The following is a 17,298-nucleotide window of genomic DNA, read 5'->3' as shown; positions in this document are numbered from 1 at the left end:
ATATCCTCCTGAGGCTGGGGGTCAATAATCTGAAAAAAGACTCAGGGACCAACAGTGTGGTGCCCAAGAATGCGATGGCACCCTTGTGGTCTTCCCCTGGTGCCCCAAAGCCGCCAAGCACCACCACTGCCCCTTTAGCCATTAGATGGAGAAGATGAATATCTTTTCCTCCCTTGAAAAATGCTTAGGAAGTTTCTCTTTTAGCTTTATGTGCTTTTAAAGTCTCAGGTTAATTCTGCCTTAACCAACTTTTACCCAGATCCCTTGGGAAAGTGAAGTGTGTGCATGCAGGTGTACACTGACTCTCTTTCTGACTCTTGAGGGAGGGACTGAGCAAGGGGAAAGAAGAGAGCTGGTCAGTGAGGGCAGGGGTGCTATGGCACTCACTCGAATATTCTAACATGCCCTCAAGCCTAAAAAGGTTGGCTTTCAATAGTACCTCAAAACCCTCTCCTGCACTGGAGCCCCCAAGATTTGCAATGCCCTGCACATTTTAAATATTGCTGCTTAGACACCCATTTTGCCCCCTGCCCTCTCTGTTTTAGAGTGGTTCCCCTGCCCCTCCAAAGGAAGAGATTTTGTGCCCCCAAGGCTGGCTCTTTGTGGAAGACTGGAAAGTGGAGGAGAATCGTGCTGTGGACGATGCTGGCAAGTTTTCCATTTGTGTTTGTCTTGGCCCTGGAGCCACTCCTGAGAACAATGACTGTATATCTTCTGGGGTCGTTGCCTGGAGCCTCATGAGAATACATTACGTGGGGCTGCCCTTGAGACTGACCCAAAAACTCCAGCGGGTGCAGAATGCCGCAGCGAGACTCCTTACGGGGTCTTCGCTGCGAGATCACATTCATCCGGTGCTATACCAGCTGCACTGGCTCCCGGTGGAGTACAGGATCAGGTTTAAGGTGCTGGTTTTAACCTTCAAAGCCCTATACGGCCTAGGACCCTCGTACCTACGGGACCGCCTCTCCTGGTATGCCCCACAGAGGAACCTACGGTCTTCAAACAAAAACACCTTGAAGGTCCCAGGCCACAGAGAGGTTAGGCTGGCCTCAACTAGAGCCAGGGCCTTTTCGGCTGCGGCTCCAACCTGGTGGAATGCTCTGTCACAAGAGACAAGGGCCCTGCAGGACTTGACATCTTTCCGTAGGGCCTGCAAGACAGAGCTGTTCCGCCAGGCCTTTGGTTAGGGCGCAGCCTGACTCCCTCCTCTGGCAACCTTTACAAAACTTTATGGCTGCCATCAATCTTGATTTTAATTAATTTTTATAATGTTTTTATAATGTCGCACTATTTTGGTGTTGTTAGCCGCCCTGAGCCCGGCTTCGGCTGGGGAGGGCGGGATATAAATAAAATTTATTATTATTATTATTATTATTATTTCCTCCCTTAGGTTGGGAGTATGGCGTTGCTCTCCCACCCGCTGAGTTCCCCCGTTCTTGGAATGCAGCTGAGAAGACATACCACACCCACCGCCGGCGGCGCTGGCTCAGGAAACGCTGCCGGAACCTGGCCAGTGAGAACCAAGAAGGAAAAATGGCCGCCTTCCTTCGGCTGGTAACTGGCAGTGGTGCTCACAGCTGTTGTGCCCAAGGGCTTGTTCAGAGAATGTCAGGGAAGTCAGCCATAAATGCAGAGCAAACTCTTGAGGCCAGGACTTTTATGGGGACCAGGTGGACAGGGATTGGCACCCCCTGGGGGGGGGGAGTGCCAACTGACAGGACACTCAGGCAGGCTGGTAGTGCAGCTTAGACACGGCCCACAAAACAATAAAAACAATAAAATATAATACTTCATGGAAAGGGTACAAAATGATTATTAAAATTACTGGCACAGAGATAAGGGACATAAAAAGGCATTCAAGAGGTGCCTGCTAGCAAAAAGGGAGGGTGCTTGCTGTCCAGCCTCATATAACCAACATAATTAATCCATGAAGGGATTAAGACCACAGAGTACGCTGTCCTGCTAGGAAGGGTTACCAAACTATTTGTTATCACTCTTCTTCCTCCAAATAAACCCTACTATTGGGACCTCTGTAGGCGAGCAGCCTGATAAAGCAGCGAAGACTCTCCTGTTTGTTAGAAGTTTATTAAAAAGAAAGAAAGAAACACATTCAGAGCAGGACAGACAGCCATGATCTCATTAGTTGCTCCAGTCCGAGTCATCGTCCTGCCCTCTCCAACAGGAGGAACACCAAAATCCCACCTTCCTTCTCTTCCCCCTCCTTCATTCTCTAACCTACATTTTCTAACCTACAAGTTCTTGGACTCTTGGTTTGAATGCAATCCCCCTCCAAAGATCCAGCCTGAGAGGAAGTCTTATTTGATGGTTGCCTGGCAATGTTTTGGTCAGGATCCAACTCCTCCTCCTCCTCCTCTTGGGAACTAAACGCTCCTTCCCTGGAAATGAGGAGGGGCCCTGGGCTGCTTTCTCAGAAATCAGACAGACAACTCTCAGCTACAGAGTTAACCTCTTCCTCACTCAGCTCATCTTCCGAGGCTGGCTCTCTCGGTGTGCTCGGGGGGGGGGGCACATTCCTGATACCTACCAGTAAGGAGGTCTAAGCTGGATGCTCCAAACTTAGATCATGTGGCCTTAATAATTCCCACATATGAAGTAACAGTGTAGTTAAGTAAAACAACTAAGAACCACAAAAACAAAACATACATGAAGCCTCAAAATATATCGCAATGACAATGAAATGCAATGTAACATTGTGTGCGTCAAAATTGTAGTAACACACATGGCTGTCTAAACTGGGGCCCCAAATCAAATCACAATCTTCATTGTTACTGTTAATGATCAGCATTGAAGTGAACCCCCATAAAACCTTCAAGTCCATCCAGGGGGTCTCAAATGGCCTTGATACCAGGATCATATGTGGTGACCTAATCACTATCTTTTCTCCAGCTCACTTCAAGCCTCTCTTTCCATCTATTTCCTGCAGCACTCCGAGTTAAGGCTGAAAGAAGAGACTTGGGAATATGCCCCACTCCATGGCTGGAGGTTCCATCTGCAGCGGCATCCCAGCGACATCTTTCGCCGGCGATGCTGGCACAGGAAGCTCATCCCGATGTCGCCCAGCGGTGTGGCCTCCATTTTTCTCTTGGAGGGTTCACTGGTAAGAAAAGGCAGGTACCTTCTGCCTCAGCTGTGGCACAGCTGGCAAGGGATTCAGAGGACACGAAGTCAGTCTTTTGGCTTTCAAAGGACTTGTCCAAGTAATTTCTAGGCACAGGTTCATGATGTGTAGGCAAGGGTCTGAGCAGGGTTTTTTTGTCCTACCGCTTTCGCCAGGGAAACATGCTATTTATAGCTGAATCGGACCAAATGTCAAACGAGTTTTCCATGGATTGACATTTGTTCCAATTCCACAGGTGAGCCCTAAATTGAATCTTGACTGCTGGAGAGAGACAGAAATGGTTCAATAGCAGCATCACCAATTCTATCCTCAGTGCATCCATGACAGAAGCTTCCATTCATTTCAGTAAAATTCAACAGAGAAGTCTTGGGATAAGTCACAGTGTGACTCAAGCAGAGTTAAGCTGAAATGTCTAGAAGTGTTTCTGAATTTCTTCTTTTTCCACCCTTGTAGAAAAAGATTTGCATTTTTTTCTGAATATTCTCTACTGCTTTTTGTGTGGCCACCATTTCTCAACAAGCACACACACACACACACACACACAGGTAAACAAGTTTTCCCGTCATCAGGGGGTGGGGTTTCAGGGTTCTCCCCCCCCCACACACACACACATACCATGACTAGCAAAACTGGAATAAATTTGGCAAAATAGCTAAAAGGCAATGTTTAAAATGCAAAATAAAAGAAATTGTGCTCCTGTGCTTTATTTGCATGATTGGTATGGGTAGCAGGGTTTTTTTTAAAGTGTACACTTATGGCATTTTTTTAATTTTAAAAAAATTATGTCATCTCTTTTCAGGGTGTGGAAATTGAAAGCCAATGGAAAAATAAGAAAATTGAGATAGGAAAGAAAGAAGAAAAGAAAGAAGAGAAAGAGCCAGAAAAAGCTCCCTCTCAAACTCTCCTGAAGAAGAACACCCCACTTATCTTCTGTATGTTCAAGAGTGAGTAGTCTGTGTTAACAGGCCTTAGCAGCTTGGGTGAATGAGAATGACTTACAGTTTCTGGAGTTTGAAGGCTATATTCATGCAGGAACTATTTACCTGATGAGTGGATATAAGATAGAAACAGCAGACATATTTTATGGCGAGAAGAACAAACATCTTTTAGGGTTGGAGTTAAATTAGACATAGAGGCTTACAAACACTGTTGGCTAAATAGCTGCACACAAAGTGCCCTCTTGTAGTTTAAAGCAATTCATGCATTAACTACAAACTCAAGAGAAGGAAATGCATATGCTTTTCTCCAACAGTTTGTCCAAATAAGAGCACATGGAAAAAGAAGGCTGTCCTACTGCACATAAAATAACAAGTAAATATCAGATTCCATGACAGATACAAAAGCAGGAGCAGAAATTGCTGGTGTTTGCAAATTCATCCCATGTCTGGAACGGTGCTCCCCACTCCACCATTTGCAATGCATTTCCTTTGCATTGAAATGAATGGGGTGGAATAACATAATGACAACATAACTTGTGCAATTTATTTAATCAATTACATAAGCTCACCACAACGGACAGCGAGGTTTTTGGTGGAAGATGAGCAGCGGCTTGCTATGAATACAGAGCGAAATGGAAAAACTTTGCCTTCCTACATCCCTGTTTGCAAGTCTGGGTGGTATATTGTAGCCAAACTAAAAGGAAAGTGCAGTTCTTTTTTCTTCCTTCCTCCTTTCAGATCCTGTCTATTTCCAGTTGCGCTGCTACATCTACCAGGCAAGAGACCTAGTTGGAACTAGTGCTAAGAGTTCTGCAGGTAGGTGCAATGGAAACAAGTAATTGCCTTGCAGGGGTCGGACTAGATAACTCCTGGGGTCCCTTGCTACTCTACCATTCTATGATTCCAAGTCCTCTGCCCTCCCATGCCCTCTATCATTCACTCCTCCCTGTCCACATCTCTTTCCTCATAAGAGGCCATTTCCCCAGAGGCACTCAAATGCCTGTGTTACGCTTTGAATTTAGGAGGGGCAGAATCTTGGTGTCCCCTCCCAAGGTAATTATTATTTTTCTGGAGCTCAGGTCAGGGCAAAAAAGCTGTGTTGCAAGAGATCCAGTATTGGATCTCCTGCCCTCTTCTTCTTCATCATCTTCATCTTTGTCTTCTTATCCTCAAATCATGCTCAGACTGGATCAGGGCAACAGTGCTGTTTTTTTAAAAGCCATTTCCCCATCTAACATCCCCACACACACCCTCCCAATGTTGCTTTTAGCTATCTGTAGATCATTCCTCTCTCTTCTCCCTCCCCATTTGCTTTAACAGCTGCTTTTGCAGGGGGGGATTTAGAGCAGGAAAGTGGCCTGGGGGAAAGAATTGATGCTTACAGCACAGTACAGCTGGGCCAATCCAATGGTGGGTTGGGAGTGCAAATGTTGAGAATTCTTTGTTGGAGATCCCTAGACTCACCCACCTTAAAACTAGAGTTCCCAGAATTCCCAAGAAAGAGGGGGGGGTGAATGGCTATTCATCCATTTTAAGCTTATAGCGTAGTGTTATCTTGGAAAACATGTAGGTGATATTTGACTCTGTATCAGTAATTCCTCCATCTCCGGTTATTTCCTCTCTGCTAGATCCTTTGGCCCACGTTTCCTTCCTTCACATGAGCCAACATACCCAGACCATCTCTGGCACGCTGCACCCCTGCTGGGACCAGACCCTTATCTTTGAAAACATCTTGATCTATGGAGACCCTCGAGCAACTGAGCAAGAGCCACCTGTGGTGGCCTTGGAGGTCTTTGACTTTGACGCAAGTGTATGTGCATAGGAAGTTTCCCTACGCTGAGCCAGACCATTGGCCCGTCTAGCATGATATTATCTGTATGCTGACTGGCAGCAGCTTTCCAACACAGTCTTTCCCAGCCCCACCTGGAGATGCCAGGGATTGAACCTGGGACCTTCTGCATGCAATGCCGATGACCTAACCCTGAGATAGGCATGAGGTTCTTTTCACAGGCCCATGAAGTCAACAGAAAAAGGTGACAAGCAAAAGGGCAACTGAAATTCAGGCTTCTCTTTTCTGGCATTATTAACCTGTGATAACAGCACCGTGGGCAGTCCAGAAGGCACATTCCCGGGTGCTTTCCCTCCAGCCTTTTATCTTGAGTAACAACTCAAGAGCCCTGCTATATCAAACCAAAGACCCACCTATTCAGGCATCCTGTTTCCCAGTTAATCTGTCTCTAGGAAGTCCACAAGCAGGACAGGAAGGCAACAGCCCTCCTCTTTCATTTATCCCCAGTATCTGATATTAAGAGGTAGACTACCTCTGAACGTGGAGGTTCCATTTGGCTATCATTTGTAATGGTCCCTGATAAGACCCCCTCCTCCATAAATTAGTCAACTTGCAAATGTGACAAAACACCACATCTCATGGCAGTGAATTCCATGCAACATATGTCAACAAACACTTTCTTTAGTTTGGGGTGACTAATTTTTTTCCAGCCCAGGAGCCAAATTCATTCTTGGTCCACCCTCCGGGGGCCACAGGTCAGTGTAACCTTCTAGAGTAATTGTGATTTCCAAGGATGCTTTTGATAGACTTGAATTACCTTCTGCCTGTTTTATGTTTCCCTCTTAACAAAGAAATCACTCTCAGACTACTGAGTAAACAAGAAAAAGACAATGTTTACTCATATCAAAATACTTGCCAGAATTCAAGAGCTATACTGCTGAAAATAAGGCAAGCAATCCTTAAATGTTACAAATATCCATAAGTCCAGTTCAAAATGGAGATTGCTCTCTGGTAAGGATGAAGAAGAAATTTGATTTGGTTTACATTTAAAGGCAAATCTACCTAATTTGCAGCATTTCTCAACAACACACAAACAGAAAGAAACACACACACCCTTCAGAATTCACACTTCTTTGAATTTTGCAATGCAGTTCTCCCTCCATGTTACATGTACAAAAATGCATATGTTTGAGTAAAGTGTTCATAAAAATATATGTAAAAATAACATAGAAAAATGCATTATATTAGGAAACACTGCTTTGCAGAAATGTAAGTGTTAGGCAAAAATGTATACAGTTAGGAGAAATTTGCACTGAGATGCATATGAATTTTCATGAGAATTTTTCTGAAAACAAAAAAAATCACAAACTAATGTGGAAATGGGGAGAACTGAATGTAAGATCAGAAAAGAGAGAAATTGAAATTGATGGATTCGCCCACCCCTAGTCTCTTTTAAACTTGGCCTTCCCCAGCTTGGTGCCCTCCAGCTGCTTCAGACTGTAATTTCCACATAAGGGAACAACTAGATTATAACACCAAGTACAGTCTTCAGCATGTCCAACATTTCCTGTCTGTTTGCTTTCTGACCCTACACTATTGCCCACATACAGGCAGCCAAATCTACTATTGGCTTTTAACGACTCCTCTTGCACACCTAGCCTGGAAAACCTTCACCCCTTGTTCTGTGTCTCTTTCAGGGCCACTCCCATTATTTCATGGGAAGGAGCTTGTGCATCCCAAGTGTGCACCTGGATCTCAGCTCACGAAAACTACCCCGCCTCCAGAAGTATACAATCATCAAAGAACAGGAGGATTCCGGACAGCTCCTGGCTGCTTTTGAGCTTCTGTTGGACAAGAAGGTAACAAATTAAATTATGCCTTATGCCAGGTTATGCGTTAGTATCATGGACTGGTGTGATGCAGAGGAATGGTGGAACTAGCAGGAGAACTCTCAAGGGAAGAAGGCACAGAGTCTGGGCAGTGGTGGTGGGACAACAGTGAGTGGTCACTGGGAGAAGTGGGAGAAGCCTGGAAAGTGGTGTCAGAAGCTGGAGAGGTAACAGGTCTCAGTGAGCTGGGAGAGTCTGTAGCAGAGTCCAGAATCAGAGTCATAAGGTGAAGCAGGAAAGTGGGATGAGGGAGACCGAGAGGCAGAGATGAGTCAGGCAAAGTGACAGGAGTCCCCCCCCCCTTCCTGCTCCGACAAGCTCCCCTCTCCTGTGGTCTCCCAGGAACACAAAAAGCATGTAAAGGGTGGGGGAGAGGTTGACTTCATGCAGACACAGTCTCCAATTGCTTGAGAAAGGTCCTGGATAAAAGAGTCATGCAGTCGCAAGCAACAATTTTCTTTGAGTTTCCCACAGGCTGTAAAGCAGCCTTCACTATCCCTGGTGCCCTCCAGATATTTTGGACTACAGCTCCCATCAGTTCTACTCCTCACAGCCACGTTCCCTGGGATGATGGGAGTTGTAATTCAAAACATCTGGGAGGTTTGAAGGAGCAACCTGCTGCCCCAGCATCATTTCAAAAGCCTTCTACAACCAAGCGTTTCAAAGCTCCAGCACGTCTAAGCAGGGCAAAATAAATTTGTCTACTACACCCTACTCTCTAGATTTCTACTCTCCAGATTTGCTCTCAGGGGCTCATAAAGCCAATAGTTATCCTCCAGCTAAAGACTGAGGAGAAAATGTCATTCATCACTGGCTAAAAAAAGAAAAATAGATCTCTGTTCAGCAGAGCTCTTCATCCTCTCTACAGGATGGATCCTTAGGAAAGCTTCCACCGCCTGCATGGAAGGATGGGACATACATAATCCCTAAAGGAATCCGGCCAATCTTAAGGCTGATGGCCATTGAGGTGAGTGTAAAGCCACAATATGATATTATTATTATTATTATTATTATTATTATTATTATTATTATTATTATTATTATTACCCTGCCCATCTGGCTGGGTTTCCCCAGCCACTCTGGGTTGCTTACAGCATGCATTGGGGGGGAGGGGGAAATAAAGCATCATGAATTTAAAAGATTACACCGGGGGGGGGGTAAACTCCACAATTATCATTTAATTCTTCAAAGGTACAGGGGAAGTAAAATGGATGGGTTGGTCCAACCCTGCAGCCAATCCAGAAAGCAGAGCCTCAGGCCCTGTGGCCCCACTTTCTGCTGAGCTGTTGCTTTTATAAATTTTTATCATGATCTTCCCACAGATCCTGGCTTGGGGCCTGCGGGACATGAAGACCTACAATCTGCTGGCCATCAGCAATCCGAGTCTCATCATAGAGTGTGGAGGAGAAACGCTTCAGACGCCAGTCATCAGGAATCTGCAAGAGCACTCCAATTTTCCAATCAATATCTATCTCATGAAAGTGGTGAGTGGGCCCCTAGCATATGGCAGAGACAGTTTCCAAGGGCAAATCTTAAGACTTGAGATGAAACTAACCTCTCCTCCAATCATCATCATCATCATCATCATCTCCACCATTTTAGAGTTTGCTAATCAGATTTTGCAATCCACATTTTCACTGTGACCTCATGTCTCCTTTACTAGCTATACTTTCCCTCCAGCCTCTACGCAGAGCTGGCCCATCCATGAGGTAAGGTGAGGCAACCGCTTCAAGCAGCAGGATTCACAGGGGCAGCAAATCTGGCCTCCAAGGAATGCATTGCCCACTGCTGCCCCCATGGTGCTACCAACAGTTGCAGCGTGCTCCTTGGGGGCTGGATCTGCTGTCTCCTCAGCAGGCCCCCTATGCCACCTCCACAGTAGCTTCTTAGAATCTTACAGAATTGTAGAGTTGGAAGGGACCCATGGGATCCATCTAGCCAAGCCCCCTGCAATGCAGGAATATTCAGCTGTCCCATATGGCGATCTTAGTGAACAGGAGGCACTGCTGGTCTCCTCCCACCCTTGTTCCAGATGTAGATCTTCTCTCACCCTTTCTTCCCTCGTGGGAAGAGAGGGGATGCCATTTTGTGGTTTGCCTCAGGTGACAAAATGTCTTGGGCCAGCCCTGCCTCGATCCAAACTGGTAGCGTGTGTCATCAAGAGCCACAAATGCTTATCTAAGCAAGCATCTTTAGGCCAGGCATGCTCGTTTAAATAGGCATCTTTTTAGTTACTAGCTATACTGAAACCTTAGAGGTGTAATCTCCTCACTTGGACAGCATGACAGTATGTGCACAGCTGTCTTTGTCTCATCATTCCTCAAATGGATCCCCCAGGCATTCCTCTCCTGGAAGAACCTCATGCAGCCCCTCCTGATCTCTCTTAGTACCTGCCTGTGGATGAAGATTATGCGCTTCCTATCGAACTAAAGGTGATAGACCACAGAGAGTTTGGATTTAAGCCTGTGGTGGGCCAAGCGACTGTGAGATCCATGAGCCAGTACTACTGTGACCCCTGGGAAGAAAGGAAGGCCCATAATCTCCCTGTCAGAGGTAGGCTCCACCTTACAGGAGTGAGCTCATTTCATTTTCTATGCTGCTTTTCACTCACATGAGTCACAAAGTGGCTCACAAACAATCAATGACAATAACATGATAGAACACCACCATTATAGAATAATTAACAAATAATCAGTAAAACAAGCACCTAGTATAAAACACTATTAACGAAACAACTAAAAACAATAAGCTAAACAGCAGAGCCACAACACAGGTCATGTTATAAGATTCACAAAGCACTACAGCACTCATAATCTACAATATTAGCCACATTAACAAACAAACTAACAACCAAAAACAAACTTAAGTGCTGCTGAGTTCCATTGCAAGAGTTTATTCTTAGGGCTGAACAGAGCTATATTCCTGGCTGCAAACATGGCGCTGGACACCCCAGTTGCCTCCAAACAGCTGCAAAGTGGCAATTGGGGGAAGAGACTGCAGAGGAGCCGCAGGGTGTGCTTAACCCTTTCCCACCTGTCACTTTGTCCCTGCAAACGTCTCCTCCTCCTTCCACCCGTTGCTTTTAGATGCAGCACAGGAAATATAGGTCTCCATGCCAGCCACACACTCTCAAGGCCACTGCAAGGGCAGAAAGAGGATAGCCTCATGTATGTCTTTGTCAGCTCCAGGGAACAGGAGTGCCTTGCCCAGTGGAGCAGAGCCACAGAAATAGCCCATAGCAGCAGTGCCACTGGTGCTTAGCAAGGTTTGGTTTGTGCCAAAGCACCAAATTGGCTCTGCCAGTGTACCTACACAACCCTGACCTCACTGCCACCTTGTCCTTCCCAGTAAGCGGCAGCGATGCCACTTCCAGGAGGCTACTCCTGCTGCGCCACTGCCCAAGTCACTCCTGGGAAGGCTGGGTCTGAAGTGACTTATGGGTTGCTTCCAGATCTTTGTTGTGGGTTACCTGACCTTGCATGCCAGCTGCATGGTCTGGGAACACCGGTTGTTGCTGTAACACAGGTGTGAGGAACCTGTAGCCCTCCAGATGGTTGCTGAACTACATCTCCCATCAGCCACAGCAAGCATGGACAAAGGCCAGGGATTATCAGAGTTTCAGTTCAGCAACATTGATCCCTGCCTGAGAGAACCGGGGAGCCTCATGTAAGCCTCTCTGAGCTTTCCAAAGGGCGAGCAAGCTATACTAAACCAATGGCTCTCCACCTCCTAAAAGCATTTGCAAGCAAGGTGGCGGATTTTGTTCCTGCTTGTTTCCACTGTCAAACCTTTCAAAGTTTGCTATTATTAATTCCACGTCTTCTCACTTTTTCCCTTCTCCAAACAGCCATTGCCAAGACAAAGAGAAAGAAGGTAAGTGTTGCTGCATCTCATTGTCTTGCCACTGATTCAGTTCCTTCCTTCCTTGAAGAAGGTCTACATTTATCAGGCTCTCCACAGGCCAATGGAAAGAATGAACCTTTAAGAGCCCTGGTCTCCTCCTATGGTGGTGGGTTTCCAAGGGGTAATTGATACTTCCTTTTGAGCCATGTTTCTAGGCGTGTGTGTGTGTGTGTGTGTGTGTGTGTGTGTTTTTCCCCAGTGCCTTTCCCCCGGAAACATGCTCTTTACTGCTGAATTGGAGCAAACAACCATCCAAATTGTTGTTTGTTCCAATTAGTGTTAAAGAGCAGGTTTTCCTGAGGAAAGCAGTGGGCCAAAAAAAAGTGCTTGGACACTGCAATTTATTAAAGCACAAACTTGTGCCTAGAAAGTGTGGGGTGGAAGGTAAGTGTGGGTGAGCCCTAACTTCCCATGTTCTATATCAGTGTATTTTGGTATCTCTGAGATTCTGAAAGTATTCTTGGTTGCATGAATTTTGCAAGCATGTTCACATGGGGTGCTGGCTGGGGTTGTGTCAACTATGAGTAATCCCCCAACAGCACACCGCACATGCCTCTACAATGGATTGGTAGCAGAAGGGAAAGCCTCATCCAGGGAAGCTCAGGTATTCTTCATTCAGGGCTGGACCTACCATTAGACAGAGTGAGACACCCACCTCAGGCAGCAGATGTTTGAGGACAGGGAGTGGTGGGCTGCAAACCCCTAAGGATTGTGCTGGCTCGGAAGCTCAGTGGAGTAGCCTACACATTTGTGTTGTGTGCATGCCCCAAAGCATAGATCCTACACCTTCCTGCTCAGTTCTCATTCAGCCACCATAGCAGGTGGAATGGAGCAAATTCTTTCTAGGTCCTTCATCCAAGCAGGTTAAGCTATTGCCAAACTTACAGTTTTTCCTTACCTTCCTTTCCCTTTTTCTCTCTTTCTAAGGCTTCTGTCTTTTGGTTTTGCATTTCACTTCCATAGGTTTAGCCACTTTTCAGGCCACAGCCTATGGCACAGATGCTGCCATGTAAGTAGTTGTAGCCAAAAAAGCCCAGCCTCCCAGGGAAGAGAGAAACTATGGGGTTCCCTGGAAGGAGGAACAGAGTTGGATGGCTGTTGGGCTTGTGAGAGTTATTCTGCTGCTTCTTGCAGGAGCTGGGCAAAGCCTACAAGGCCTGGTTCTGGAAAAGGCCCTTTAGGAAAGAAGAGAAGGTAAGTCATGATGCCATCAAAGCTAAGAGCCAGTGTGGTGTAGTGGTTAAGAGCGGTAGATTCGTAATCTGGGGAACCGGGTTCGCTTCCCTGCTCCACCACATGCAGCTGCTGGGTGACCTTGGGCTAGTCACACTTCTCTGAAGTCTCTCAGCCCCACTCACCTCACAGAGTGTTTGTTGTGGGGGAGGAAAGGAAAGGAGAATGTTAGCTGCTTTGAGACTCCTTTGGGTAGCGATAAAGCGGGATATCAAATCCAAACTCCTCTTCTTCTTCTTCTACTTCTTGATCGCGGGTGCTGCATCCGTACAGATCTGGAGGCTCCCAAGCCACTTCCCCGCTTGATTTCTTGTTGATTAAGGAGGGGGGTTCTTTCTTTCTTTTTTCCTTTCTCTTCTTTTGATTGTTCTTTGTTTGTAATTTTTTTTTCCTACTTTTTAACTGTATGTATATATGTATTCGATGTGTGATGTGTATTGTGAATTTTTTTTTCCAATAAAATAATTTAAAAAAAAAACAAAAAAAACAAAGACTGGTGACTATTCAGATGGAGGGGGCGTAGAAGGATCCTTCATAAAACCCACAAGCTCCACCCCTCTGACTTCTTCCAATTTTAGTAAAAAACCTGTGTAGTCTTCTAGAAACAGTAGCTGAGGGAGCATCACAAAATGTTTGGGCTATTGTGCTGCCTCCTATAATCTGAACATGTTCTACAGATCAGATCCCACAAGTCAAGTTTGGATCTGAACGAATGTTGTTTTGCTCTGAGAACATGTGATGTGGAGGTGAACTGAATTTCCTTCTCCCCATATAGGAGATGGAAGAAGAGGAAGAGGAGGTGGACTGGTGGAGCAAGTACTACGTGACTATGGGAGATCTGTCAAAGAGTGGACATTACCTGGAGAAGGGCTTTGATAGTTTGAAGGTGCCTGTGCTGTGGGGGGAGGGGTAGCAGTCCAAGCAGAATGCAAGGCAGAACGGCAGGTTTCCTCAACTAACATCTGTCCCCAAATTTATGTTTGTAGAGATAATGCAGGGATCTAGTTGTTGTTTTTTAGGGTTATTAAAGTGAAAAGGATTGTGAAGAACTCCAAAAGGATCTCTCCAAACTGAATGAATGGGCAGCAAAATGGCAAAGGCTGCCATTCTGTGTAAACAAGAGTGAATGATGCACATAGGGATCATTAAGGAAGGAATTGAAAAGAAAACTGCCAGTATCATGGTGCCATGATGCAAATCTGTGATGCAACCACACTTGGAGTACAGTGCACAGTTCTGGATGCCTCAACTCAAAATGGATATTGTTGAGCTGGAAAATATTTAGAAAAGGGCAACAAAATACCCATTTGTGTCTTTTTAGTTTAAAGAAAAGGCAGGTAAGAAGAGACATGATAGAGGTATATAAAATTGTGGGTGCTGGGGAGAAAGTGGCTAGAGAAAGTGGCTATTTCCCCCTCTCTCATAATACGAGAACTCAGGGATGTTGAAGGAAGCTGAAAGTTGAAAGATTCAGGACAGACAAATGAATGTATTTCTTCACACATTGCATAGTTAAACTATGAAGTTCACTCCCACAAGAGGCAGCGATGGCCACCAATCTGGATGGATTTAAAAGATGGCGGAGGGGCCTATCAATGGCTACTAGCTATGATGGCTGTGTTCTGCCTCTACAGTCAGAGGCAGAATCCCAGTTGCTTCTGAATCCCAGTTGGTGGACCTCGTGTGGGATGCTCTTGTGCTGGCGGGTTTCCCACAGGCTTCTGGCTGGCCACTGTGAGAACAGGCTGCTGGGCCTGACCCAGAGGGCTCCTTACATTCTGATGTTCTTAAATGTAAGAAAATGAGTTTAACTCAATGCCTGGGGAAAGATGGCTGAAGCACTGAGCAGGTGCACATGCTGCAGGGAGCCCAGCCAAGGGGCTAAGCCAACGTCTGTGTCTCCTTCTCCCAGATGTATAGCTGTGAACTGGAAGAAGTGCCTGAATTCCATGGCCTACAGGATTTCTGCCAGACCTTTCAGCTGCACCGAGGGCTGGTGAAAGATGACGACCCCAGAGTGGGGGGTCAGTTCAAGGTGAGGGCCTGCCCCAAGTGGCCCTGCTTTCTAGCCATCTATAAAAATCCACAGAACTTCCACCCTGGAGACTGTTTTCAGGAGACTGACTTCCCACTCTGCGTCAGGTGTATATTAAACAACATATAGTCTTCAGCAGCAGAGTTGCCAAGTTTTGCATGTGGGTTTCATCCCCAGGAGTAGCCTGACCAGCCAGTGTTGCAGCAAAAGCAGCACAGTGTCGTGGCGTACACTTTCATGGACTAGAGTCCAGTTTTCTTTGTGCAAGGCTTCTTGGTCTCTTGGCATCTGCATGAGAAGCAGGAAATCAGCAGGGGAGAGATTGTGGCAGCTTCGAGGAACAAAAAGCTGTATTCTTGAAGCCTTTCCAGGCAGTAGCGGCTGGGGGGGGTGTAGGTGGGGCTGCATAGCTCTCCCAGCTTGCCAACACCTTACACCCCTTGTTAAGAGCAGGGCGCTCAGCATGAAACAGGCACAGCAGCACAGAGCAATGGGCAGCCAGGAGAACAATGTGGCCTTGCCAGCTGCTACTTCTGGGGTGGGGGCAGTGGAGCTGGTAACTAAATGAAACAGTGCTTTCTCTGGCAGGGACTTTTCCGGATCTATCCTTTACCAGAAGATCCCAATGTCCCACCCCCTCCACGCCAATTCCAGGAACTTCCCGACAACGTCTGCGAGTCATGTCTGGTCCGGATTTACATCATCCGAGCCTTTAACCTAGAGCCAAAGGACACCAATGGTCTGGTAATCACAACAGCTTTGTTCTTTTGCCTGTCTGCGGTTCTCGCTTCCTGCTCTGAGCTTCCCTGTGTTATGTGATAGGAGGCTTCCTCTACAGCAGGTGTGGCTGGGCCCCGTTTGAGGGTCTGGTCCTCCTAACATCCTGCATTGAACTGTGTCCCATACAGTGTGACCCCTACATCAAAATCAAGGTCGGGAAGAAAAAGGTTGGAGAGAGGGAGGAGTATGTTCCCAACACTCTGGAGCCCGTCTTTGGGAGGTAGGTCTGGCACACTTCTCCCTCAGAGACTCTTTGTGCACATCCTGCGGATGCTGTCCCCACCTCTGGTACAGGGCAGGGCAGGAAGCTACTGGGATAGGAGAGGGTTGTTAAGACACAGGTGCATCCCTACCATGACTTATCCTTGGAATGTACAGAGCATAACAAGCGTTCAGAGGTGGGAAGGGAAAAGGATTATTTCCTCTCCTCTTTTCTGTTTTTTTAAATATAATTTTTATTAAATTTTCTGTTTTACAATTTAAAATACTCATTTAAATATCCTTAAAATATCAATGACTTCTCTTCTTCTTTTATGGTTCATTTTGCATACTATAAATCCCTACATATTTTAAAAATAAAGGGACCCCTGACCATTAGGTCCAGTCATGGACGACTCTGGGGTTTGCGGCGCCCATCTTGATTTATTGGCTGAGGGAGCCAGTGTACAGCTTCCGGGTCATGTGGCTAGCATGACTAAGCCACTTCTGGTGAGCCAGAGCAGCACGCAGAAACGCCATTTACCTTCCCGCCAGAGCGATACCTATTTATCTACTTGCAGTTTGAAGTGCTTTCAAACTGCTAGGTTGGCAGGAGCAGGGACCAAGCAACGGGAGCTCACCCCGTCGCGGGGATTTGAACCGACGACCTTCTGATCGGCAAGTCCTAGGTTCTGTGGTTTAACCCACAGCGCCACCTGCGTCCCTACATATTTTACATAAACTATAAACCATTCAATATTCCATTATTACATCCATCAAAACTTATTTACACTGTTGAATTTATCTTAATGCTGCCAACGTTTTCAAAGTGTACATAATTTCCCCCCATCTATTCAATAAATATTTTTGAATTTTCTCTAAATGTATGTTCTTCTTGTTCTCTTATTCTATGTTAGGTCTACAAGCTGCCCATATTCCATCAGCTTATGCTTTCCATTCTTCTTTAGTTGGGACCTCGCTCATTTTCTATTTTTGAGCTAACAAAACGCGGGCCGCAGTAGTGGCATACATACCTATTTATTCCTCTACTCTTTTCCTTGACCGCCACAGGATGTTTGAGATTATGTGCAACATCCCAACAGAAAAGGAATTGAAGATCTCATTCTATGACTTTGACATGTTTTCCCCTGATGATGTAATTGGAGACACCACCATTGACCTGGAGGACCGGATCCTGTCCCGCTATGGAGCCAACTGTGGCCTTCCACAGTCCTACTGCGTGTAAGTAGCAATGAGCATAGGTGCTAAGCAGGTGCCTTTTGGACTCATACAGGCAGCTGCTTCAGATGGGCTCATTGTCAGAGCTCATGGTTTTGCTGCAAGAGCTGGGAGCAGCCAGTTCAAGGGGGCAGCCCCACAGAGATGCCTTCCCC

At 46.2% G+C, this 17,298-nt stretch overlaps 1 protein-coding gene across 3 annotated transcripts in view; it reads left to right on the top strand.

The window, feature by feature from the left end:
- FER1L5 (fer-1 like family member 5) overlaps positions 1-17,298 on the top strand; it is an 88,099-nt gene that overhangs the window by 54,651 nt on the left and 16,150 nt on the right. Inside the window, exons 30-46 of one of the 3 annotated variants that reach the window (XM_081921245.1) lie at positions 546-648; positions 1,391-1,554; positions 2,945-3,118; positions 3,939-4,083; positions 4,816-4,893; positions 5,706-5,887; positions 7,564-7,725; positions 8,624-8,722; positions 9,078-9,239; positions 10,143-10,308; positions 11,603-11,628; positions 12,793-12,852; positions 13,667-13,777; positions 14,804-14,926; positions 15,515-15,670; positions 15,835-15,926; positions 16,976-17,146. In XM_081921245.1, the coding sequence (XP_081777371.1) occupies positions 546-648; positions 1,391-1,554; positions 2,945-3,118; positions 3,939-4,083; positions 4,816-4,893; positions 5,706-5,887; positions 7,564-7,725; positions 8,624-8,722; positions 9,078-9,239; positions 10,143-10,308; positions 11,603-11,628; positions 12,793-12,852; positions 13,667-13,777; positions 14,804-14,926; positions 15,515-15,670; positions 15,835-15,926; positions 16,976-17,146 (2,174 nt within the window). The remainder of the gene's footprint in view (positions 1-545; positions 649-1,390; positions 1,555-2,944; positions 3,119-3,938; positions 4,084-4,815; positions 4,894-5,705; positions 5,888-7,563; positions 7,726-8,623; positions 8,723-9,077; positions 9,240-10,142; positions 10,309-11,602; positions 11,629-12,792; positions 12,853-13,666; positions 13,778-14,803; positions 14,927-15,514; positions 15,671-15,834; positions 15,927-16,975; positions 17,147-17,298) is intronic. The other 2 variants (XM_081921246.1, XM_081921247.1) reach the window with 2 other exon arrangements.

This window comes from Podarcis melisellensis, assembly GCF_964234715.1.
Source record: "Podarcis melisellensis genome assembly, chromosome: 8".
Lineage (NCBI taxonomy): Eukaryota > Metazoa > Chordata > Lepidosauria > Squamata > Lacertidae > Podarcis > Podarcis melisellensis.
The sequence above is the reverse complement of the archived record's forward strand: the minus strand, read 5'-3'. Positions and strand labels throughout refer to the sequence as shown.